The sequence below is a fragment of the Aaosphaeria arxii genome, assembly GCF_010015735.1.
Source record: "Aaosphaeria arxii CBS 175.79 unplaced genomic scaffold BU24scaffold_5, whole genome shotgun sequence".
NCBI lineage: Eukaryota > Fungi > Ascomycota > Dothideomycetes > Pleosporales > Aaosphaeria > Aaosphaeria arxii.
The window spans coordinates 2020002-2044975 of record NW_022983478.1 but is presented as its reverse complement, the minus strand read 5'-3'; the positions used below and the strand labels follow the sequence as shown (position 1 = coordinate 2044975).

The 24974-nt window shown below is 48.4% G+C and overlaps 6 protein-coding genes across 6 annotated transcripts; 3 read left to right on the top strand and 3 right to left on the bottom strand.

The window, feature by feature from the left end:
- Positions 1-1144: 1144 nt before the first annotated feature.
- Positions 1145-3056, top strand: BU24DRAFT_451806 (putative transporter; the record flags this gene model as incomplete). Its single annotated transcript, XM_033531145.1, has 4 exons — positions 1145-1316; positions 1381-2145; positions 2187-2654; positions 2704-3056. The coding sequence occupies 4 exons, from the start codon at positions 1145-1147 to the stop codon at positions 2913-2915; spliced, it is 1617 nt and encodes a 538-aa protein (XP_033383211.1). The 3' UTR covers positions 2916-3056.
- Positions 3057-3251: 195 nt separating this feature from the next.
- Positions 3252-4311, bottom strand: BU24DRAFT_463615 (uncharacterized protein; the record flags this gene model as incomplete). The annotated part of the gene is made up of 3 exons (XM_033532143.1): positions 3252-3816; positions 3880-4077; positions 4160-4311. 3 exons carry the CDS (start codon positions 4309-4311, stop codon positions 3252-3254), a joined length of 915 nt encoding a protein of 304 aa, XP_033383210.1.
- Positions 4312-4993: 682 nt separating this feature from the next.
- On the bottom strand, positions 4994-5400 carry BU24DRAFT_463614 (uncharacterized protein; the record flags this gene model as incomplete). The annotated part of the gene is made up of 2 exons (XM_033532142.1): positions 4994-5145; positions 5247-5400. The coding sequence occupies 2 exons, from the start codon at positions 5398-5400 to the stop codon at positions 4994-4996; spliced, it is 306 nt and encodes a 101-aa protein (XP_033383209.1).
- A 957-nt stretch (positions 5401-6357) lies between these two features.
- BU24DRAFT_493378 (uncharacterized protein) lies at positions 6358-16247 on the top strand. Its single transcript, XM_033533960.1, has 5 exons — positions 6358-11027; positions 11078-11478; positions 11526-15500; positions 15549-15673; positions 15730-16247. The coding sequence occupies exons 1-5, from the start codon at positions 6764-6766 to the stop codon at positions 15806-15808; spliced, it is 8844 nt and encodes a 2947-aa protein (XP_033383208.1). The 5' UTR covers positions 6358-6763; the 3' UTR covers positions 15809-16247.
- Positions 16248-17145: 898 nt separating this feature from the next.
- On the bottom strand, positions 17146-18324 carry BU24DRAFT_451802 (uncharacterized protein; the record flags this gene model as incomplete). Its single annotated transcript, XM_033531144.1, has 3 exons — positions 17965-18324; positions 17306-17916; positions 17146-17247 (listed from the first exon to the last, which is right to left on the bottom strand). The coding sequence occupies exons 1-3, from the start codon at positions 18107-18109 to the stop codon at positions 17146-17148; spliced, it is 858 nt and encodes a 285-aa protein (XP_033383207.1). The 5' UTR covers positions 18110-18324.
- Positions 18325-19164: 840 nt separating this feature from the next.
- On the top strand, positions 19165-20349 carry BU24DRAFT_423773 (uncharacterized protein). The gene is made up of 3 exons (XM_033528341.1): positions 19165-19561; positions 19652-19848; positions 19906-20349. Exons 1-3 carry the CDS (start codon positions 19288-19290, stop codon positions 20272-20274), a joined length of 840 nt encoding a protein of 279 aa, XP_033383206.1. The 5' UTR covers positions 19165-19287; the 3' UTR covers positions 20275-20349.
- The last annotated feature ends 4625 nt before the right edge of the window (positions 20350-24974 follow it).

The following is a 24974-nucleotide window of genomic DNA, read 5'->3' as shown; positions in this document are numbered from 1 at the left end:
ATCGAGGTGAACTGCAAGAGTTAGTGTTCAATACACGCTATTATTGTTGAGTCTACAGTTCCTTCTGTGTATGATGATCTAGTGCAGAGGCACAACGGACGACCATATTACAGTACCTGTCTGTAGCCAGTTTCAGAATTGAGCCCTAGGGCCAAGAGAGCTGAAGGAGATGGTGATGGTGATCATTGTACAAATATGTAGTCCAGAAGTGGCAGCATAGAGCGCAGCCAAGTCCATGTGATTAGCGTAGACCGGATCGCTCGATCTAGAAATGGTTGGAGCAAGCCTAATCGAGGCATAAACGGAGTTGTTTAGGCCAGAAGAGATGAGGCTCTAGGGATAGCGCGGCTCGGATGGCTTTGTGTATAGCAATGAATTCCGACTTTCGATCCAGACTCTTACCGAAGGATAATGAGCCAATGAGACGCCTGGTAAATGAACGCCCATGCCTTCATGTGATCCGGATCAACCTGGCCAATGTCGCCTAATGGATTATTGAGCGTTACTTTGTACTTGTGTATGCTTGTATGAGGCCATGAGGGGCGGCAGCTCTGGCGAGATTGACACGAGGCGTTTTGGGATGAGGGCGAGTCAGAGGCACGCGGACTGCATAGGAATCGACTGGAGATGCCTATGTACGGTACCTATCCCCGCAATCATTGCAAACGTCGGATGGGGGATCCCTACCACCTTCAAACGCCGTACCAGGCTACCAGCGTCATTGCCGTCATTCCCCCACAATCCCCAGAGATCCCCCAGCATCTCGGAGAAGCTATCGGCGCACAACATTCCTTCCGGACGCTAGGGTCGTCCCAACGTAGCAATCCCCAGTCTCCACCCAAGCGGACATGCTTCAATGTACCTGCTTTCTACTCTCCTCTCCCAAGAGGCGTACACCTTTGCACGTTCTTGGGCCAGGGCGGCGTATAGCGGCCTGTTTTCTCTAACTATTCGCAGAAGCATAAATAAGACAATCATTTCCATGTGGAATATTTGTTCATCACTCAACAGTCTTCGCCTTTGGGACGATCGCGCATCTCCAGTACTAAACGTACAACACAGTTTTCTCGTATAAGTCACTGCTCCTCGAGTTTCGAGACACAACTCACAAGTCATCCTCCTATCCACCCCTCCCACAGGCGCAATGTCTGAGAAGAGCACCAAATTCGCGGGGGTCGACGAGCAGATCGAGAAGGTCGATACCGTACAAGACCCACATTCTCAGATCGAAGAATTGTCAGGAATTGAAGCCACTGCTGCATCCAAGGCTGCATGGCTGATTTCCATCACAGTTTCCCTTGGTGGTCTCTTATTCGGTAGGTCCGCAAAGCTGCACTGATGATCGTACCCCGGGATCGCAAATATTGACGTCTTGGACAGGTTATGATACCGGATACATTTCTGCTGTCCTTGTCACCATTGGTACTTCACTCGGCCATGAACTCAGCTCCTCTGAACAAGAACTTGTCACTTCTTTGACTTCTGGAGGAGCCCTTGTCGGTGCTGTTTTCGCTGGTCTTATGGCTGACAAGTATGGCCGGAAGCTTCCTATCTGGCTTGCATGCATTGTCTTCGTCATCGGAACTGTACTGCAAACTGCGGCATACCACCTACCTCAATTCGCCGTCGGACGATTTGTTGTTGGCCTCGGTGTCGGCAGCGCAGCCATGATCGTGCCCCTTTACATTTCCGAACTTGCCCCAGCAAAATATCGTGGACGCATGGTCGCCTTCAACAACATGTCCGTGACCTTCGGTCAGTTCTTAGCTTCCTCGATCGGCGCTGGGTTTGCCCAAGTAGGCAATCCAGAGACTTCACAGGCATGGCGAGCAACTGTAGGCATTGGTGCCGCTCCTGCTATCCTACTTGCCGGACTGCTATTCCTTTGCCCCGAGTCGCCACGACAGCTCGTCTCACATGGAAAGGTTGATGAAGCCGAGACGGTCCTGATGAGAATCTATCCAACATCCACACATGAGCAACGTCGGGCCAAGATCGCCAGTATCGAAATCAGCATCAGTGAAGCCACTCAGACCATGGTGGACGATTCAATCATCAAGACTCTTGGGCGCATCTTTACCAACGCAGCCACGGGCCGTGCTGTTCTCACTGCATGCATCATCATGGCCATCTCTCAACTATCAGGTTAGTTTACAATATCGAATTCTGGTGTATCCGACTAATAGAGCAATTAGGCTTTAATACGCTGATGTATTACTCTGCAACTCTCTTCAAGATTGTTGGCTTCAACAACGCCACTGCGGTCGCCATCACTGTCTCGGCCACCAATTTCGTATTCTCTTTCGTCAATCTTGTCATCGTTGACAAGTTTGGCCGTCGTCGCATTCTTCTCGTCACTATTGCTGGCATGGTCGTTTGCTTGGTCATTGCTGCCGTCTCATTCGCCTACATTCCCATCGACAGGCACACACTTGAAGTTCAATCGGATACCGTCGGCTGGCCCGGAATCGTCGTTATCGTCACCATCATCTGCTTTGTTGCTTGCTACTCCAGCGGTGTGGCCACTATCGCTTGGATTGGCACCGAGCTTATCCCCATGGAAGTCCGCGCTGTTGGCACTATGCTTAACACTGTCACTTGCTGGTCCACAAACATCATCATTGCTTCGACTTTCCTGAGCATGATGAAAGGCAGTATGTACCAGATTCGTGATACGAATTTTCTTATGCTAACAAATGATAGTTTCACCGAGCGGTGCTTTTGGCTTTTACAGTGCCATATGCTTCATAGGATGGGTTTTCGTGTTCTTCTGCTTCCCCGAGGCCAAGGGCATGCCGCTTGAGGCAATCCGTGAGGTCTTCGCACATGGATTTGGAGTTGGATATGCACGAAAGTGGCAGAAGGAGAACAAGGCATTCGCTAAGATGAATACCCAGCAGAGTTTTGCTCATTGAGCAGACAGCACAAGAGTGCCTAGATCGCGTGCGGGGTCAAGGCTGACTAGACATGGTGGACATTGCTACTCGGAAACGGGTTCATTGCTCCAAGGGGGGTTCTTTGTACATCATTCAGGGTTTAACAACTTTGTGAGGTCTTACATGATTGTTGTATTATAGCATTGTAAGTAAGGACTATATTATCTATGGGAACCGCACAGCCCAATATACCTGAGCTAGACATATTGACTGGTGACCTGCAACGAAAAACCGCAAGTACGTCGATCTGTACACACGAAGAGAACCCCTAACCCCTACCCATAAATTGATAACGCACTCATATATATCTTTCAATTAATTGTAGAAAAGAAGTGCACGCACTTCAATGCTTTCTCTATCATTCCAGACATGGCCTTCGCGTTCAGGGTCTCTGAAGGCGCAATGAGGCGCTCGCCGAGCCACGCCCACCTTCTCGTCGCTGTCGAAACACTTGATTAACAAGACATCATCGGGCTTCTGCTCATTTTTAAAGAACCACGAATGGCCTTGGCCTGGTTGAACTGCCCAAGTTTCGTTCCGGTTCCACGGAGGAGACTGGTTTGTGTATAACACTTTGGCCTCTACCAGATCGTCCTCGGAAATTGATGCTGCCGCTGCAACGGCAAGCGGATCCTTGAATATTGTACTGACGGGCCTCCAGAGGTTTACGATTTGCCAGCGATTTTCTCGAGCTAAGGTGGATTCAGCTTCATCAAGAAGCTGTTTGCGAAGTATGAGCTCTGCCCCGGCATAGGATTGATCGACATGGACGCGGTGAAGTGGCCCCTTGTTTGCTGCGTTTCCGTTCCCTAGTGAATGCCAGTGTGTTGGACCTCGCCGAACAAGATGCCCGAAGATCAGGACCCGAGATGCACCGGTTCTATGAAGTTGGCTTAGTTACAAGTAAACGCAAAACTACAGTATTCCCCCGAGATTTACCAACATTTGCTTATACAGATTCACGCATTCGGGGTAGTATCCTTCTTTTATCTCACTTTCGGAATCAAATAGCTTCATGGCACTTTCATGCTTGATGAACTGAAACCCGTGCGTGTCCAGGGTGAAATTCTTTTCTGATCCTGTTACATCTCGTATTGTGACAGACACTGGAATAGTCGGCCTTTCGTTCTGCACGGTATTCCTGTTCTCGAAGTTAGCCGCTACCACTTATTATTTGAATCGCGACCTGATGGTTGGAGGTCAACGGCGAATTGATCGCTTACCCGCCAACATATACTGGGGTCGGCGGTGAACCATCACCAGGATTTCGATAGTAGTTCAGTGTTGTCTGCACATTTCGTACTGTCAACGTTGTGGTAACCTCACGTGGTGGTATAGAAATAGATGCGTCTAGTGCAATTCTGTCTGTACTCATGACTGCGTCGATCCAATGTTGATATAGCTGAGAGACAAATACCGATGTCAATGAATAGGTAATCTGGTGAGGCACAAATACCTAGGGCAACATATAACTTGAAGCATTTATATTGCTGCCCTTGGCCACGTGCCGCAAGGTCGAAATACGAGGTAATATAATTGCTTTTGCCAACCTGGATGTGCATACATTAGGTCGATGCGGGGTTCCTTTTGTGGGGTTCACCCGTGGGATTCATCATGCAACAAACAAACTCTCGAAAAACTAGCACCCTAGGTAATTATAAACGCGAATCAATCTCTCAGTTTGGTACCCTACATCCAATATTTACAGACTTCCAGAATCAGAAGTTCTTAGATGTCATCTTTCAGCACGCGATCGGTGGGGAAGCAGCAAGAGAAATGGGTTCAGTATCGCAAAGATTAGGCTATGAGTTAAGAAATGGACTTGACAGAAGGACAAACGCTTGATCCATAATAGAAGATACTACAACAGCAGTAGGCTTGCCAGAAGCGATCATTGCAACGTGTATCGTAATCAATTTGCTAGGGCACCAGCGCCAAATCTCTGAAAAGCAGGAGGAACTATATCGTCTCGGTCACATCCTCGCATATTGAATTTGAGAAAGCAATCAGAGTTCCAACCCTAGGATAACCAGTGCCCTTCATTGACGTAGTGCTGTTTATGTGGATATAGCCTCATAACCTCCGGAATTGTGCGACTGGCGGTTGGAGAAGAGGTAGTAGATGATCATACCGATGATGGGGAAGAGGAAAACCACGAGGCACCAGATGACTTTGTTGACGGGCGGGCGATTCGATTTTATGATTTCCACTAGTAAATGTAAGTCATAGGCGTCATGATGATCGGGGAGTGTAGTAATTCAAGGTAATGGAGAAGATGAAGGATTTTGTAGCGAGAATTCGAAGACTTACCCCAAGCAATGATGTCTAGTACGAGAACAATGAATCCCACTATCCCGCCACCAGTGGGTCCTTGCCAGGCAGTGCCTTGCGTGGTAATGGGGGCGGCTTCAACAAGGAAGCATAGCGAGAGTTGGAGCAAGGCTGCGAAGAGGAGTTGAAGCATGTTGGACGGTAGCAAAACGTGGGGTGTCACGAGATGGTATAGTGCAAGGCGAGTTGGTCGGTAAATAGTCTGGTTTCGTTCCGAGCAGAAAGAAGGAAGTGAATGTCCTGAAGGTAGTTCGATGTAGAGACGAAGAAAGTGGAGAGTAGGTACGAGGTAGTTATGTTATTGAATGTTTGAGAGCTCGTGGTTATCTAGGTGCCTAGTCGTAGTAGGGACTTACGTCATTATGACGAGAAGAGAGTCACGTGATTCTAGTTATTTGAGGTACATATCGGCACTGCGTACGTAGGCCCCTTGGGTATTGGGTATTCAACTCGCAAAGTCAGATGGGATAGAAAACTTCAGACGAGGTTCGTTCGTGTGTTGATTAAGATGATTGGATCTAAGAGGCACGAATACTAGGTACTACTACATACCAGGTACTCATAACAATAGGTACTCACACCTTAACTTTCCCAGGTACCTACCGAGGTTCCTGAAGTAGGTATGTACATAGGTAGTCACTTATTTCCCTGTTTCATTTATTGTACCTACATAGTGGGTATGTGACAAGTACCTAGTTACAAGTGCTTGTACGTGTACTCGTACTCCGCATATATGACAAGGTAAGCCTACGATACATAGGTTGGTACTACTTCAAGTGCTTTGCACACGCATGTAGTTAAGGCAAGACAAGTACCTCGTGCCTCGTATGCTGTTGTTTTGTTTCTCGGAGTCATTCATGTAATAATTCAGTATTGAACATGTATTTGATGGTTGTCACATTGAAATAAATACTGGGCGTGAGTCTTGAGAGTGGCCGCCGCCCAACTCAGCCCAGGCCAGGCCCTAACTCCGCTTTCTCCGTCCCCACACAGTTAATACGCTGTATTATACCTCGTAGTACAGATGACTACTGTACCTACCTGGCTGTATTACGGCCACTACGGTACCTTTCTACCCACTCGCATAATAATCATCTTCTCCCAATAACCATCGCCATCACCACCATTGTGCACAGCTCCGAAGGAAAATTCATAGATAATCCATTGCCTCTCGATGTGTCGCCTTCCGTAGTCCGTACCCTTCGCTTCCTCCCCTCTCTCGCCTCCTTTTCGACTTCTTACCGACGTGCCCCCGATTATGTCCAAACAACAATTGTCGAGTCTCGCATGTCTCCCGCGTGCGGATAACGTCGCGTCCTAGTCTGACGTTGCTCTCTCCTAGCCTCATACCCTCACACGCGGATGCTTCGAAAACGATCCCGATCCTTTAATCTGCACGTTAGCAGTGGTTGCTTCTGCTACCGCTGCTACGAACACCAGACGAGCTCCACAGGCGCACTCTTCGCATCTTCGATGCGGGGACAAAGTCGATCAACATGGCACTTCCGACACCCACCTTCATGGCGGGGCTGCTGCTTCTGGCCTACCTCCTATCTTTCGTCCTCTTCGCCTTCGCCCGCGTAGTTACTGGCATCTCCATCCAGCGTATCGGCATATCAGGCCTTCGGCGGATCGCTTTAACCCCAAAGGACGGCCTGCGCATCGAGATTCGCGGCCTCGGCCTCACACTGCACCGACCAACATTTGCGCAGCCCACCTGGGTCAGTGTGGTCGTGACGGAATTGAAGGTTACACTCGATCTGAAGACACTGGGCGATAGGCCGCATAAGAGAGCTACATGGGCCAAATGGGGCAATGATCCTGCAGACGAGTTAAAGAAAAACAGGCCTAATGCATCTGAATCCGAGGAGGAAGAGGAACTTGACGATGCACACATGGAGGAGAGCCGACGGAGCCGTACATGGGAGAAGTTGACAAAACTCAAGGAGCGAATAAAGCGCATCCACCGCAAGATCAAATGGATTCGACTCGTGGACTTGGTTGCAACGACTACGACTCTTGTCGTTGTCGATGTAGGATCCCTTCAGATCGGTAGTTTTTCAATGGCTGTAGATACGCGCCGGAAGACTGTGGACCGCAGCCGTTTGTTCAATCATCATAAACCTGATCCGACCAAAAAGCAGCGACCTGCCGAGTGGATAATGACCGCACGAAGTATCTTCTTCACCCCTGACGGAGGCGATTCTACCGAAGTGCTGGATCATTGTGCGTTGAACATCCATGGAATGCTATATAAAGAACTGGACGGCCTCCGTGACGCTTCAATTGCACTGAAGCTTGGTAGACTGAGCATCCCATACGATGATGTTAAGGTATGCATCAGCCGGGCCAAGAAGTGCCATGCTGCATCGTCACAAAAGGGACCTCTGCACGGACACCAAAGTACCTCTGTAGCAGACATCATAACAGAAGCAGACGAACCATCGAGTCAGGAAGAGAGTCTCCTACGAACCGTATCAGATTCGAAGGAGTTCGCAAGCTCGATCCTTCGAGGCATTCAAGAGTTCCAATTTGCAGTAAGCTTCTTGGGTCTGACCAAAGAGATCAAAAGCAGCCATGGATCGGAGCCATCAATCTTTCTCAACATGTCTATGAAGGAGGTGGGAATGGATCTCCTGCGCCTTGATCCACGTAGCCCCGCACATCTCATGTATTTCTCGCCCAATGACATCGCCCACCAGGCTCTTCTTGCGGCTATCTCAGTTTCAGTTGGTATTGATGATGGACATGACCATCCAGAACGTCTTCTTTATATACCCATGGCCACGATGACACTCAATACCACCCTGCCATCGAAAACGATACATTTTTCCAATCACAAGAATATGGCCGAACGAAATACAAACATACTATTCGCTAACCTCGTCGTTACTTCTCCATCCCTGGATCTCGACCCAAAACATCTACCCCTTCTGCTGGCCTTGTTCCGCAACTACGAGACTCGACGGAAGCCGGAAAGCTTACAACGGAATCAGAAAAGGTATCTATTGCGTAGGCTTCTACCCAAAGCCAGCATCAAAATATCCATCCATGAGCCTGTTGTCCGCGTTACTCTCCCCCCTATGGAACCTGAGAAGCAGAATACTGATGAATTCGATTTGCTTATATCTGCCTCCTCTTCCGTATCTCTTGATGTCGAATCTTCTCATGCTGCGGACGGGGAATTACATTACGCTCTCATTTCCACATTCAGGATGAACTCGCAGCAATTGTACTACCAGACTGCGTCCAGCGAGAAGCACAACCTTCTCTTGACTGATTATCTCGAGCTCAAAATACAGCTTAGTGCATCGCCCGATGTGATTGTGATGGTCAACGGGACTGCTCAAACCTTCTCTGTATACGTCGTGCGACCCGAGATTAGTGAAGGTCTACGGCAAATCATATCCCAGATCCAGAAAGATATGAAGAGAAGACGCGGTGCCCCAAAGAAGAAAGTGCTGAATTTTCTCCGTAAACTCCCTTCATGGCTGGTGCATGTTCAGCTACAGGGCTCGGATTTCAACTTGGAGGTTGCAGGGGCTGATCCGGAGGTTTCTAGAAGTTCTAGGGGAGTTGGCCTCCACCTCGAAAGCTGGACGGCCGAGTACCGACAGAGCAAGGCGGAGGAGTCAGAGGTGCGACCAGTTAGACGACGAGCACCTAGTCGAAATATCAACCGCGACGACTACTTGCTCCGCCCATCAACGCCCTCATCACCCAATTCCCCTCGTCGGCAATTGGCCAATAGTACTGACGGTAGGCGACTCACTTTACATTGGCAAGGTCTCGAAGGCTTCGCTATGGAAGCTGCCGATACCTGGGAGCAAGATCCATTCATTTCACTGCCACGAATGGAGGTTGCCTTCTCTACATCCTCCGATAAGCAAGGCCCAATCTTCCACATACATTCCTTCTTGCAGAGCTTGTTCTTCCATTACTCTCTCTATCGTCACTTTTCGGTCGGTATTGCGGTATCAGTTCTACAGCGCTCATTCAATTGGAACGCTGAGCCTCAACAGACCTCCTTGTCACCTGAGAAAATGCGGCATCACTTGGCAGTCCCTTCTGTGGACAACAATGATGACCTCGATCCTGCGACTGGGTTGAAGCGTGAAGTCGTTACAGTGGATATCAAGGCGCAATTTATCCAGATCAAAGCAAACATGCCCTCGGATCCACCGATGATGTTGCACATATATGGCCTGGAAGGTGGACGACACCGATGGACCAATCCCTTCTTGAGATCACGCTTGGTGAGACTGTATGCCGAAAGTCCCCACATCAAGCGTGTCTGGGCAAGAATAGTGAGCGTCAAATCTCTACGTATCGATTATCGGCACTCGAAACGACGATATGGCAATACCATTACTGATGATAAATCGTTTGATATTGCAACTGATGCCATTCGATTAGCGGTTCCTCATCAACTAGTCATGCACAAAGTCTTTGATAACTTTGCGAATCTCGTCAAAACGATAAAACAAATGCACCATCGCTTCAAGACAGGTTCGAATGAATACATCCTTGCAAAAGGCCCGGAGGGTCCAAAACATGTACCTAAAATATCATTGCGCAGCCGGGCTGTTCTTTTCGAGATCGAGGATGGTTCTTTTGAGTGGAAACTCGGCGTCATCTATCGATACGGGCTCATGGAACAGAAGCAAAGACTAGCGCGGGAACAGGCATTTGAACTCAAAATGAAAAAACTTCGTCAGGAAAACGATCGAAGAGGGACCTCCAGACAGCGCGCCAGGTCTGCTCACACCTTTCGTGGCCGGAGCAAATCCAAAAAGGCCAGGGAATTAAAGGTTCGCAGCAAGAGCGAAGAGCGCAGCGATCCTGAAGATTCACCTGATAACGGACGGCATGGTGATCATCCCATGCGGTACGATAAGCAGGGCTATAGCGGTTTGAGTGGGTCATCGCGGACATCGATCGAAGAAGCCCGAGACAAGCTCAACCGCCTCAATGCGCAAACCTGGAGGAAACGCATTGATCACGCCCTCACATGCCAGAATCGCTCTATCAATGACATTCGATCCATATTCTGGGGTCTCGACGACATGCCAGATGAGGTTGACCATCGTGAAACTATCCTCGCTATTCCTCAACGGCCTGCGTTGATGGTGTTTGTGATCAGCGATCTCGACATTGTCATCGATAAACCTTCTTTCCCACTATCAGAGTATCCCAAATTCTTGAATAGTGTTGGGAAAGGCATGCCAGTTGACATGCAGTACTCACTGCTCATTCCACTTCATGTGAAGTTGAATGTGGGCGAGGCCAAGATTCAGCTTCGAGATTATCCACTTCCTCTCATCCACATTCCAGCCATTCGGCCAACACAATCTGCCAGACTGCCGAGCTTGTCACTAAGAACAGACTTTGTCATTGCTGAGGAATATCGTGATTTTGAATCATCACGAATTAGTCGAGTTGTAGTTGTTCCGCCAGAAATTACTAACGACGGAGAGCCAACCGGCGGATTTGCAGTTGATGTTCGACGAACAGTAGCACCCGTCAAAACATACTCTAACATGAAGATTGATGTCAACTCAGCTTATCCAACGAGGATCACTTGGGGCACCTCGTACCAACCCGCTATTCAGGATATGATGCAAGTGATCGAGAGCTTCACCAAGCCAGCAGTGGACCCATCAGAGCGTGTGGGGTTCTGGGACAAGATAAGGCTTACTTTCCATTCTCGATTCAATGTATCCTGGAAAGGTGATGGTGACGTGCATCTGATTCTCAAAGGTTGGTTCCGAATTTATCCATCATATCAGCACTTTGTTAACATACAGTAGGGGCTCGTGATCCATACATGGTGACCGGTCATGGTGCTGGATTTGTTATGTGTTGGCAGAGCGATGTCAAACTCAGCATTGCGGAAGACGATGATCCTCGAAATTTCATGATCGTTAATAGTGGTGGTTTTGTCCTTGCAATCCCTGATCTTGGCCACTACGCGCGACAAGAAGCTGACCTGGAAGCGTCGGGCCATACCGAGACAGCATCGAGTATCTCGAGCTACAAGCAGTTGGCAATCTTTAAGAAAACCATAATGAAACTAAACGGAAACGTGCGTTGGCTTGCCGGCCTCGTATTCGAGCGAAATCTCGAGGAGGGTGGCCGATCGTTTGACTTTATTCCCCATTACGATGTAGTGCTGAAGAATCCGAAATATGCGAAGTCGGTTGATGGAAAGGTGCGTACGAGTCCTGATGTCGTTGATATCCATCTAACAATATACAGGAATACGACGCCTTCCGAGGCTTTCGAAGTCATCACATTCATATGTCTGTTGCAGTCGCCGCCCCCCATGACCGCGAATGGTCGGTGTCTAATCTTGAGCCATCCAAAACGTACAACAGCGTTCACCTCACGCCACGGTTCTTCACGCATTTCTTCAACTGGTGGTCAATGTTTTCTGGTGCCATGTCTCTGCCCATCCGACAGGGTAAGCTGTGGCCTGGAATTGAGAAGTCGAGTAAAAAGTTTGGCCGACATTTGGCTACCCTCAAGTACAATATCCTCCTTTCTCCTCTCTACATGGCGCATGTCTATAAACATAAAGATGCCGAAGATTACGACCACGAAGCCGTTGCCTCGACAGGCCTCAAGGCTCGAGTGGACAGCTTTATGCTCGACCTGCACCAGCGTCGGGAGGAGTTCAGAACGATTGTTCAGGCACCGAAAAATCAAGAGGATAGCAAGCAAAATCAGACTACAGGGATGCGCATTAATCAAGTCCAATTAGACCTCATCAAGACTGATGTCCGCGCTGTCTCGGCGAGCATCGAGGGTACAAACGAAGAGGACGTAGAGGGCGCCACTTCTGATACGGTTGCCGGATACAATCAAGATCATATTAAAGCCGACTTATCAAAGTTCACCATTCCGGACAATGACTGGGGATGGGTTGATATGGATGATTTTGTAGAGCTTGGTTGGATCCTGCCATCAGACAGGAACCCAGAGACCAAAATCCTGCCCCTTGCCTTCGCACCTCGTTTCACCTACTTCCGCCAAACGGATCACTCCGACAACATATCTGGCGATACTCATCGATCAAGTCCTTTCGGAAGAGAACCTACTCATCATTGTGTCATGTCGGCAAGGAACGACCCGCGAAGGGTACAATGCCATCTGATTGAGGAGCGCCTAAAACGCGTCAAAGAACAGTTACTTCAAAATGAGCGTGCCATCGGAGAACAAGAATTGCGAATCGTACGGGAAGTTGAAAATCAAGGTGAACTTCGTAGCCGACTCGATCTACTACGTCACCACACTATCTTTCTCAAACGTAAAGAAGACTTCTTACTGGCTATGCATCAAAGCCTCATTGATCGGCTGAAATCTGCCGATCTTCGGGCGGTACCGAGTGGCAACAATGATGAAGATGATGAATACTATGAGGCACGGGAGGAATATGACCCTACTGATCCTGGAACCAAAGGCACAGATTCGACTCCGACTGCTGACTATATCAGCGATTTCAACAACAGGTTTATTATTCACAACGTTCATTTGAAGTGGAGCAATTCCTTGCGAAACATAATCCTGCGCTATATACATCAAGTGAGCCAGCGTCGTGGTTTTGTATATTACATGTCCAGAAGAGCAGTCAAGTTCATACTTGACATCGTCGAAGAGCAAAACAAGTCGCGGCAATCGTCACAGTCGAACAACGAGAGCAAGTTCATGCAGGATGACGAGCTGAGCGTCGATGAGCGAGTGCAACAATTGTTAGAAGATGGCAAGAAGTTTGTCAACGCAAACGATCCAGGAGATACTGAAGCGTCCAAGGCGTCCCAGAAGAACGATGCTGCTGACGACATTGCTATGGATTATATCGCCCAGAACACATACATAGTCCGGTTAATTGCGCCGCAAATCCAACTACAGAGCGAAAAGAATACGAAAGCCGCGGTTCTAGTTACAGCCAAGGGAATGCAACTGAAGGTCATTCAGATTATGGATAAAGACCGCGTCATGGATGAGGTGTCCGGTCTAGTTCAACGGCGATTCTCCGCGGCCATGGATAGTTTACAGATCTTTGTTACCAACGCAAAAACATTCAGTCCCGAAGACATCCACATGTATTCTGGAAGCACCTATGGCACTCCTGCGGGTTCTGCATGGCCTCCCTGGGTACCATTCGAGGTCTTATTCGATTTCCATACCAACCCGTACGGCTTCCAAAGGGTTGTGCAAAGGACATCGGCGAGTATGCGATTTGACAAGCACAACACTCTTCGCCTCAAGTACAGTGATGATGTCTCCAGAGGCGACTCCAGTTCGTCGCCACACTCTGAAGGCATGGAAAGCCGCATGGATCATCTGTGGGTTGACTTCCCTCATGTCAGAGCACTTTGCAACTCGCGACAATACTATGCCATGTATGTTATAGTGCTTGACCTGCTACTATACAACGAGCCTTTAGAAAAGACTAGGAACGAGCGACTCGAGAAGATCATGCTCGCGTCAGACTTCAGTGACCTCACCGGAGCCCCTGCCTTAGTCATTGGTCTACAAGAACGGATAAGACAGCTCGAGGAGATAAAAACTGTCTTTCAGATCAATGAAAAGTACTTAGACAAGCAAGGATGGAACGACCGTGTCGAAGTAGAGAAAGACCTGGCAGTGTTTGAGGACGAGCTGTTCTTCGTCATGAAAGCCATCACCACTGCGCAACGTAAATCGGATGATCGCGCTCAAGCAAAGCAGTCTACTGGGGTTTTGCGATGGTACATCTCCGCCTCGGAAATCGTGTGGCACCTACTGCGCGAAGGCCAAGAATCGCTGGCTGAATTTCAATTGAAGAACGCGCTTTACGACCGGACTGACAACAACGATGGATCAAACCTCAATTCCATGGAAATCGAACAGATCACCGGATTGAACCTGCTTCCAAACGCGCTTTATCCCAAAATGATATCTCCTTACTTCGAGAATAAGGGTGTCGGTGATGACGACGAACCGGATACCAAAATGCTAAGGGTGCATTGGGTGATGCTTGAAGCCATCGCTGGTATTCCGGTCATGGACCATTTCGAAGTCAACCTTTTTCCGCTCAACATTCAACTCGAGTATGAGATCGGCAAGAAACTGTTCGAGTATATCTTTCCGGGTGTAAAAGACAATTCGGCAGAGAATGGCGGCTTTTCGCCCTTCCTCATCAAACACGCTCTACCTACAAACGAAACACAGGATGAAGATGGAGACATGGGTAGCAGTACCAACTCGACAGTGCCGTCAAGCATGTCATCTTCTTTTCCTGAGCATGAGTCAGATGCAGAGGCAATTAAACTACGACTGACACCAACACTGCATCTACCGGTTCCGTCCGCAAAGACGGGTGATAAATCAAAGCACGCTGACAAGAGACCCAACCCACATCACCTGCGCATTTTCCGGGACTTCCATTCTCGATCTGGCACTGATTTACGCAGGACGCTTCATCCCAGTACTGCGGAAGCTCCTCCCAGCTCCTCTCGGCCTGGCAGTTTACGTTCCGGCTCAAATGTTTCAATCAATACCACTGACTCTGACAAGACAGCCAAGCGCTTCATGCTCTACCGATCTGCGCCGGGGGAGAAGCGAAATGAAAAGAAGCCCAGATCGGATGATCTGACCTTGATGATGACACGTGCTTCGAATTATATGACACTCGCGTACGTACGGATACCCTCTATGGTTCTCTGTTTGTCATATAAAGGCAAGGGGCAGCGCAATTTTGAAGACGTCCACGACCTCGTATTCCGCATGCCGACTCTCGAGTATCGTAACAAAACTTGGTCAAATCTTGATCTCGCTCTTCAGCTGAAACGGGACGTCATCCGTGCTTTGATATCACATGCAGGCGCTATCGTTGGGAACAAATTTTCGCACCACCGCCCGTCCAAGCATGCGCAGTCCCGCCTTCGTCAAATTGCGAATAGTTCCGCAGTCCTCAATACGTCACCCGATCTTTCTGGAACCGACTCAAACAGTATTCGCGATATTTCACCAGGTGGTAGTGATGCATCGGGGGATCGACCACGTAGATCTTTCACAAGTGGGAGAGCCAGTGTGTTCTCTACTGTCAGCGAAGAGAGTAGTATGCACAGCGGGCGAAGCGGGGTAGACGTTCCAGGCAGCGTTATTTCCGGTAGTTGGAGGGAAGACGGGAATTTAGAGGATGGTCGGGGTTTCGCAGACGAACTGAGCCGGGTGGATCCTACAGAAGTACGTCTCTGATACAAACATTCTCCCGCTTACTAACGTACTTTCCAGCCAAATCATGCGAATATGATCTCGAACCTGAGCCGCCATGTGACCCAACTTGCTCCATTTGCTCATAAACCTCGAAGTGGAAGCCTGAAGGGCTCATCCAACGTGGCAGACGAACCGGAAGATGCGTTAGTTCAACATCCACCATCGAAAGCCTTTGATACGTTTCGCTAACTGGCTGTAGTAGTCGCCGCAAGACCAGGGTTACGCTTGGCAAAAAGATCCTCTCGCATTTACCTGGACCGCGAGCTTCGGGTCAATGAGTTCTTCCATTTGCCGAGACTATGCACTTCATTTTGTTCGAATTATGGTGATCATCGCAGGCTTCACTCGTACCTTTCTAGCATCTCCGGCGTTTGCATTTTCCCATGCGGGAATCATCCTTCACTACAGCTAGTACATCATGTACTCTCGAAGCGGTGTTCCAACGGCGTTAAATTTCTCGATCGTCTGCCAGTTCCGATGGGTCATCGGCGGGCTGTATTCCTCGTTTCACATGTTCTTGCTTTCTATGGCAAGCTTGCTTTATACATGACTAGTTTCTAGTTTCACATTTTCGCATTATCTCCATAATGCTTTCACTACAAGTGCGTGATTACTGCGTTTAATCAGGTTCAATCTCGGCCACACGCTTACGCCTCACTTCCTTCTGCTTGTACAGCGTACATCGAGCCTATTGGCATAAGCCCTCGATGTTCATATACCCATAGATTAGTATATTTATACCTCTTCCCAGGCCAGCTTGATAATCGCTTCGAGGCTCTTTGTGGTCCATATGAACTCACTTTGCCATTTGCTTGCAACATGCAACATTGATTCACCAAAATGAGCTTGAATTTGAGATGAATTTGCTCGGGCCATCTTATTATCGCGGTCTGTCTGCTTGACGGCAAAAACCTAACGAAACGTTCAATCCACCAGCTCTTTTAGTAACGACCATCCAGTTCTCTATCGTTTTTACTACTAACAGCAACTCTACGGTCTCTAAGGAAGACCTCTACTCTGTTCCAATGGCCGTATAGGCTCACCAAAGAAACTAAATATTTGCCAGGTCTGGTTCAACCAATTGTTGGGATTCCACCGCAAGGTTGCAAACATGTCAGTGCCGAGGTTTATTCCAGGAGCAACGTAAATACTAAAGCTTCTAGCTCTTTTATCAAAAATCTGCGAGTGTTTGGATCTTCATTAAGATTTATGCTGCTTGGGAGCTGTAGCATGATCGGATGTCTGCAAATGAACGGAGAAGATTTGCAGACCCACCATGTGAGAAATGTCATCAGAAGCTAGCAGTGTCAGCCTACGTGTTGATTAGGCCGTTAGTAAATTGTCATGATGCCAGAAGCCTCCAATCTCGCGTACAATGATCAATGGAAGACACATTCTTTGTTCTCTGTACCAAGAAACCAATTCTGTAATATATGATCGCTGCGTGGGCAATAAGATTCGTATTCAGTTACTGATCCTTGTGCAGAGATTTAGTTTGGTATTAAATATATAGTTGGAAGAAGTAAAGTGATATACAAGGTATTCGAAAGAACCACCTTTCCATGTTTCTCAAATGTCCTGGTTATGCATGGTCTCGTTGCCAATTCTTAGAGCATTAGTTTCCGAGGCCATACATCATGCCCAGGATAACGGCACCGAACATGCCAGACACCTCCAATCCAGCAGCTGCGTTAACAGACTGCTCCGGGGGGGAAGACTGTAGGAAGATAATGGTCAGTATTGCAGGTTAAAATATCATTAATGGAGAAACATACGACAGTGTAGGTGGCCGTCCCATTGCTGGTTGGGTGAGGGACACCAGTGCCAGTAATAGTGATGGCAGGTGTGGTGGCATAGGGTGGGCTTGAAGAGTGGGCGGAGGAAATGGGATACTCAACCGGCGACTCAGTGGGAGAACCAGTGCCTGATGGGTAGCTTCCTGATGCGGATGCAGATGGCGCCGACCCGGAGCTCTGAGGCACGGCTCCAGTGCTCTGTGGTGCACCCGAGGTGGGAGCCACAGTTGCTCCAGCAGAAGACTGGACTGCGGAACCAGAAGTCGGTGCAGGTTCAGGTGCCTGTGCGGATGAGGACCTAGGGTTCTCCGCTGGGGGCTGGGAGGTGGGTTGAGGGTTGCTGGGAGCAGCAGACGAGGAGGAACCCCCGGGTGGGCCACTGCTGCCTGCCGGTGGGACATCTGGCTGAGGTCCCTTGAGTGGCTCCGTTGGAAGGTTGCATTTTCCACCCGCCGTAGTCAATGTTCCTCCATAGTAGCGCCAGATGTTGTAGTTGTCTGGACCAGAGCATTGAATGCAGTTGCCGTAGGCACTTAGGAAGCGATTGTTCTCACAGCTGCCGTCCTGTCGAGAGAGCGTGATAGCAAGACCTGACTATATGAGTGGACTGTTTGGAAAAGAATGGGAACGTCTCATACCGCAATTATCGTGGCAGTTGTAGGCTGGAGTGCCAGGTTCCTGGCGCTTCAGAAGGTTAGAAAAGAAGTGGTCTTCCGCGGACGGAGAGGCCACGACAGTGGCGACAGCAGCAAAGCCGGTGAAGATGAAGCGATAGGCAACCATTGTGTAGGATTTGCAATTAGATGTGTAAAGAGCGGTAGCAAATGCAAACGAAGCTGTGGTAGTGATGGAAAGAAGATTGCTATGTCGAGGGCGGGCTGGGCGACATTTTGTAGCTTTTCGAAAGTAGCTGGAAATTAAACAATACCACCCTGGCCAACAGGGCAATCACCCTATGGGGAACGGTAGATGCACTATACTCATAGTACTACACTCCACCAACCATGCAAGCCATGCAGGTCATGCAGGCTGGGCATAACTACTGTAACTGCACGCGGTCTCGCCGACCCTTTTCGTACAAGTCAGGGGCCATGTAGGGCACTTCCAACTTGACTCGATCATGAATTAGGTCTTGCGAGCATACGGGTGGCGCGAACAGCGGTTGGTGAATGGCTTCACCGATACTCGGGCGAGCAAAATTTTATCAGATGGACGGGAATTGATTGATAAGATTAGATGGGCCATCAACTCTAAGCGAAGCAAAGCTAAACCATCTTTAGGTCCGTTTTCAAGAGAACGTGCATGATCAGGTTTTTGATCAGATAACCAGTAACTCGGAACACGAGGGACTATTGGCTGGGCAGACTACAAGCAGGACGGACTATCTCTATATATGGTTAGACAGCGTTGCCATGAAATACAACCAACGCTTAGTTGCATCACTAGCGCCATCAGATAACTTAATTGCCTGATCCAGACCCTGGCTTTTTTGCTCGTTGCTGCTGTGCGACTCGTAGGTCGCATCGTATGTTCCAATGTCGTGGAGACCTGCAAGGGTTTTAAACTATTGCTTGTCGAATGGACTTGGTCCCTCGCCCCTCTATCTGCCGGTTTTCCTTCAGAGAGGAAGGCAGTTCGTTCCCCTCAGCCAACCAGCCGCTTACTTGCACCTCCAATCTACCCACACAGGAGGTCCTGTCCAATCGACATGATGACTTGGCAGTACGCCGGTCGCCCTGTCCCGACTAGCCAGACGAATCTGCTCGGCATTCTGTTGTTAAAACTCACATGATGAATATCGGTAGCCCCGCTTTCGTTCACATATAGTGTTTGCGATTCTACAGCATATAGCGCTTCATCCAGCGCTTCTTCCGCCACACTTTCAACTGTGAGCACTCCTGAGTTCCTTGACCATTCGACGTTGTTGATCACATCTCAACATCTCTTTCCACGCTCGAATCATGCATCTCTCTCTGTTGGCGTCGTTGGCCTTGCTCTTCTCCATTGGACAGGGGCAAACTCATGGCGAAGGAGAGGAGGGTAAATCTATGGGACCAGTGGCCTTCCTCTGGCCTGCTGACCGTCCCTGGGACGCTGCTGACGACAATATCGGTCCTTGTGGTAGCCCTGAAGGTGTGTCTAACAGGACTCAGTTCCCTCTGACTCAAGGTTCTGTGGCTCTCAGCATCGCCGATGAAGCCTACAAGGTCGCGTTTCGCATCTCGTTCTCGAATAGTATGTAAACTTCTCTTGGTAATTGAAACATCTGAGTATCGATTTACTGGGATTATCCTAAACGCTAACCTTGTTAACTTTTGAACACAGATCCTACCAAGCAGGAAGACTTCGAGGCCATTACTGGCAATGTTTCGGAGATTGACCCTGGGCATCAATGTTACAAACTCAATCAAATAGAGGGAAAGACTACGGGCGACAACGCTACCATTCAGATGGAATATTGGGCTGAGTTCGAGGGCGAAAACGACGGAAAGAATCAATCTTTCTTTGCCTGTGCCGACGTAGTAAGTAGAGCTCTGTGGACTTGTGCGGCATACATTTGTGTCTGACTTTCGCTATAGACTTTCGTCCAAGCAAAGGACTTTACAACTCAGGTCCCATGCTTCAATGTCACTTCGGAAGAATTCATCGAACCTACCCCCTCCGCATCGCCTAGCGCATCAGCCACAGGTAGCAGTTCAGGTGCTTCATCAACTTCAGGAGTACCAGCCGAATCTGGTAAGGGATCCTCTGGTGGTGGTCTATCAACAGGTGCCAAGGCTGGCATAGCTGTTGGTGCCATCGTCGGTGGATTAGGTCTTATTGGTGCTATCGCTTTCTTCGTGTTCCGACGGGGAAAGGCAACGGGTTTGAAGAACAAGGATGCATATGAGCTCAGGGCAAAGAAACTTAATAATGATAATGAAGGAACCTCCACTGCTTCAGCATAGACATAGCTTCTATGCTTTGCTCTAGAAGTTTACTGCTAAATAGATGCACAATAATGATAGAGTTTGATATGTCTCATTGACTACTACTTCCAAGTAATACCTTTACTGTCCAAAATACAGGGAAGCCCAAAGATGTTGTACTATAGAGAACTGTCCTTTGAACGCGTCTATCGAAGGGGCGGGATCTGCTAAAGCTTGACAAAGTCGTCGAATGACTCTGTAACTGGTTCGAAAGAATCAAGGCGACCCGGCCATCTAAAGGATCTATGTTTCATCATACTTAGACTTGCCGACAACGTCCGCTGGAAAACCCAGTTGTGAAAGGCTCACGTTTCAGCTTTCCAAGTTACGTTTATAGTTTCTATCACACACACGATTACATTCCTCCTGCTTGTTTGCTACCCACCTCACCGAACTTACATCAAGCTGTACTTCTCTCTCTGTTGGCTGCGGCCTCGAAAACGTCTGGCTGGACATTACCGAGGCACCTACGTAGGCCACGATTCGTGACCACATATACATCCATTTAAAATAGTCGCCGTCGGTGACGTTGAAAGCTTGGTTGGCTGCCTTCTAACCTTCGCGGCCCAGATGGTCAGGTTTGTGATGAGTCTTGGATCGGATAGGCTATCATATCCTTCCCAATACAATTAATCGGTGGGCATTCGAGCCTCTTCCCCCCGATCCTTGCACGGATCAAAGTAAAGAGCAACATTCAGAGCCGAGTGCATGCCATTCGGCTTCGAGGTGTGCCAGATGATAGCCTCAGGTCTGACAACATTCCATGTCCACCACTTAATATGCTGGCGGGGTTTCAGATAATCGTCTTGTAGACAATATAAATTCTAGCGCTAGTGAAGGCACTGGAGCAATATGGACATTGTAGTACATTGCACCAGTCTGAAGAGTGTAGTTCAATACTCCAGGAACTACGTCGATGAGAACATATAGGGAAATTAGAAAAAGGTTTTCGTTTACAGCATTCAATTCCTTGAAGTCGTCCTTGTGGACATAGGAAGAGAAAAAGCAGGGAGTGACACCACTGCAAATTAGCCACATCTTTCAATTTTATGCTGTAGATTGGTAGCTAGATTGAGGGCAATGAAGGTAATGATTCTTTCATCATGAGCTATTGTTTTGAAGAAGACCGTGTTGTAACGATGATCTGGCTCCACTGCGAGGCTGGAACATTTTTGAAGAGGTACTGGAGGATGGAAGAACCAGTGATGCCATTTCCACCTGTGATTATAGCGACCTTAGGCATGATGTTTTCTAAAAGCGTGGAGAATCTTCCCGGAGAGAAGTTGATTGATTGATGAGGAAGGTGGCTGAATAGCCGGATTATAGCTTCCCCCCTAACCTCCTCAATATTGAGGCCTTGGTCAACCCATGGTTCTAACACTAGATTGCGTTATAGTCGCCGAATGGTTACTGGATCTGTAGTATCAGTCAAAGACGGTCATCCTCGCCCTTCAAGCATTATAAATAGTAACTGAAAACGTATAAATAATCAATAGTAACGATATATTTCAATCAAAATAGTCTTGAGGGGGGAGGTAAACAAACACCAAGACGAATTATCGCATCCAAAATGCGGAATTATCACGTCCAAATTAGGAAGCATTAATTCTCAACGTGCAAAAGTTCAATGCTACAATACAGCTCCAGTATAGTAGATATCAGAAATTAATACGTAGATTTGTGATCTATGAGCATGTTTGCATATATGTACATCTTCCTGACCACAGCTATCATAGTTAAGACACTAACCTTAATGCCTCTGCATATCTTAATAGATATTTTCACGGGGTTGATACTTGGAAGCGGATACCAACTCGGGTTTCTTATATGCGCTTTGAACAACTGTCTCGTAACTAAGACTAACTTTCGTAAACCTTGCTCCATTTCCATCCAGCGCCCAAAGGGTAATGGCAAGATAGTTCTCGCCGTGATGGTTCATAATACCCTCCGGAATCGGGAATTTGAACTGTGGGCCAATGTTGCTCACTATATGCTAGTTAGTACATGCAATCCTCGGTTTTGATACATGGAAGACATCATTGTTGAGTAAGGCGCAGGAAAAGGCTTGGAGGGAAGAATACGTACCATACTTGCCAAACTGGAACCCGTTGACAAAAATCTGTGCGCGGAAGTTGGTGGTATTTGAAGGAAAGCCATCTGTGTCAATTTGGATACTCAATGGTACATCGTAGCCCTCTGAAAGATTCAGGTCGAACGTTGTCGCAAAAAGTCCAATACCAGCTTCGCTGATGCCTTTCATTGGCGATCCCTGCGTCCATTCCGTCATGGGCGCTCCAGGGAGATGAAGTCCATAGCGCTCCGTGTACGTCGCACCTTCGTTCAGTGGTCCTCTGCTCTTGTCGTAGTACTGCTCCCCTCCAAAGTTTCCTGTCAACTTCCAAACGACATCCTTCTGGTCGTGACCTGCTAGAGAATAGTCCAGAATGCCTCGAGGAGCCTTCATTGCATCTGCGTCTGCTAGGAAATTTGCATCAAGGCCCATGTGATCTATCACAACAGTGATGATATATTTCTCCCCTTGCTGAACTTTCCCACCTATCACAAGAGAATGATTATAATCTTGAGCAGTGGCATTTCCAGGCCATGATCCCAAGAAAGTTGAATTGAGCCAGATCGAGTGGCCGAAAGCAAGACCTCCTTGTGTATGGACCGAGAGCTCATTTTCTTGCCCATTAGCCGTAAATTGCCCGCGATAGATCAAAGAGCCACCATGATAACCATAGTCGCTAGCATAAAGCGATGTGGGTGTGGATAGGTTTTTTGGGTTATTAGACGCCGTGTGAGTACATGCTGTCCACTGGTCGTCGTCGTACGCAGATTGCATTTCCGGAAGGGAGTCTTTATACCACCAGTTTTGAGATTCGAGATTCGGAATCGTTATTTCGGGGGATATAAACGGCACATCAGCTGCGAGAAGTCCCGTAGTTTCGCATTCTTCCAGTTGATAGTGTGCATTGTTGAAAACAAGGAGATCATAACGTCCTTCCGGTGCGGATACGATCTCGAATGTCGTTGTAGCGTTGATATCGCCAGTCAATCGCAGCGTCGATCCTTCAATGGAAGCCTCGCGCAAAAGATATCCGGCTTTTACAATAACATAGGATGCGTTATTCTGAGGATTGAGTCGAGCTGCAGATGTCTTCAAGCCAAGGTGGTCACCTGCAGGGAGGTCCAGGATCCAATAATTATAAGCATCGTTACGCCAGAGTAGATGAACTTCAAGAGTGCTTCCGAATCTGAGAATCTTGCGGTCCCGCCCAACTGTCCACTGGACAACATGCGAGTCTCCAATCTGACGGTAGGCCACCCCTTCGGCGCTGCCAAGTTGACCAACGCTAAGTGGGAATGCGAACTCATGTGTCTCACCCTCCGCTCCGTAGAGTAACAGAATGGTCTTGCTCGGCGTTTCTTGCCAGGAGAGAATCTCTGCCGTCGAGTAGAGGAGGTTGATATCACCCACATCGTAGTCGGTCACGTGGATTTTCGAGTCGCGACCGTTGATTGCCAATTGACCACCTAGCTGGGGGATTACAATATCGCCCAGGCTTGTGGACACTCGAAATTGATATTCAGTGTTGTTGGTGCTAAAGTAGTCGGTATGGCGGAGAATGTAGAACGTTGTCTTCTCTCCTTGTACTGGAGTGGTCGTTAACGTAGAGTTTGTTGTGTAGACCGTCGATGAATCAGGGAGTGGTTTAGCGGTAAGAAATGCTGGGGAGACACGCAAGAAGTTTGCCTGCAGCTTCACTTCAGAGAATTTCTCGCGTGTAATTGTGCGGTCTTCCTTGATGGCCGCCCCGCCATCGTACGACGTGTAACCTAGCGGATGACCCATATTTCCCCAGTTCGTGCCACCATATATCTAAAAACTGTTAAGCTGAAGTCAAAAGAATCACAAGTCACTCTACTTACCATGTAGAGGTTCATGTAGGTAGTGTGGAGAGCATAGTTTTTCTTGTAAAACACACGCTGGAATTCTGGCCCGATCATTGCCGCGCATTCATCAAGTCCAACGCCACCCCTTCCTTGTAAGTACACATTGCTATCAGACATGGAGAATAGACTTACCACGCGTCCGGGGCGCCACCCTGAAACTCTACAATTTCATGAGGACTTGTAGTGTAATTAAGTTTACCGATGAGGACGTAGGCGTCGTTGAGTGGAATAGGCCCGTGGGCTGCCCAGTCTTGGGAACCTAAAATCAATAATCAGATGCGCATCTTCCGTGAGGTCATTAATCACATACAAGGAGGATCGGTAGACCACCCAACTGGGTAGAAATCGTAGCCATAAATGTCGGCGGAACCAAGACCGCTGTCTGGTCGCCAGTTGCCGAATGGGACCCCATCGTTACTGATCAATGGAACTACAATACCGGCATCCCGATATGCTTGCTCGATGAGGGCCATGTACTCAGGCTCCAAACATGCAATGGCCGCCCCGGGACCATTCGTAGCAAACGTCGGGATGAGAGGACCACCAGCCTTGCACAATGTATATTCGTTTTCCGGTTGCACTAGAATCACCGGCCCACCGTTTGTAATCTGAGCGTCCACGATGAGTTTCGCAGCTTCCGTCACGTAGTGCTTTGCAGCATCGGCATAGCCAGCATCCGTAGAGCGTAACTGTGCTGTTGTTCGTTGCAGCCAGCCAGGGAA

Excerpts from the sequence above, each read along its gene's own strand:
- BU24DRAFT_493378 (XM_033533960.1), top strand. The coding sequence starts at position 6,764 with ATGGCACTTCCGACACCCACCTTCATGGCGGGGCTGCTGCTTCTGGCC. Across the intron at positions 11,479-11,525 it reads CGAAGTCGGTTGATGGAAAG|GAATACGACGCCTTCCGAGG; the intron begins GTGCGTACGAGT and ends AACAATATACAG. Across the intron at positions 15,674-15,729 it reads GCAGACGAACCGGAAGATGC|TAGTCGCCGCAAGACCAGGG; the intron begins GTTAGTTCAACA and ends AACTGGCTGTAG.
- BU24DRAFT_423773 (XM_033528341.1), top strand. The coding sequence starts at position 19,288 with ATGCATCTCTCTCTGTTGGCGTCGTTGGCCTTGCTCTTCTCCATTGGA. Across the intron at positions 19,562-19,651 it reads TCGCATCTCGTTCTCGAATA|ATCCTACCAAGCAGGAAGAC; the intron begins GTATGTAAACTT and ends TTTTGAACACAG. Across the intron at positions 19,849-19,905 it reads TCTTTGCCTGTGCCGACGTA|ACTTTCGTCCAAGCAAAGGA; the intron begins GTAAGTAGAGCT and ends CTTTCGCTATAG.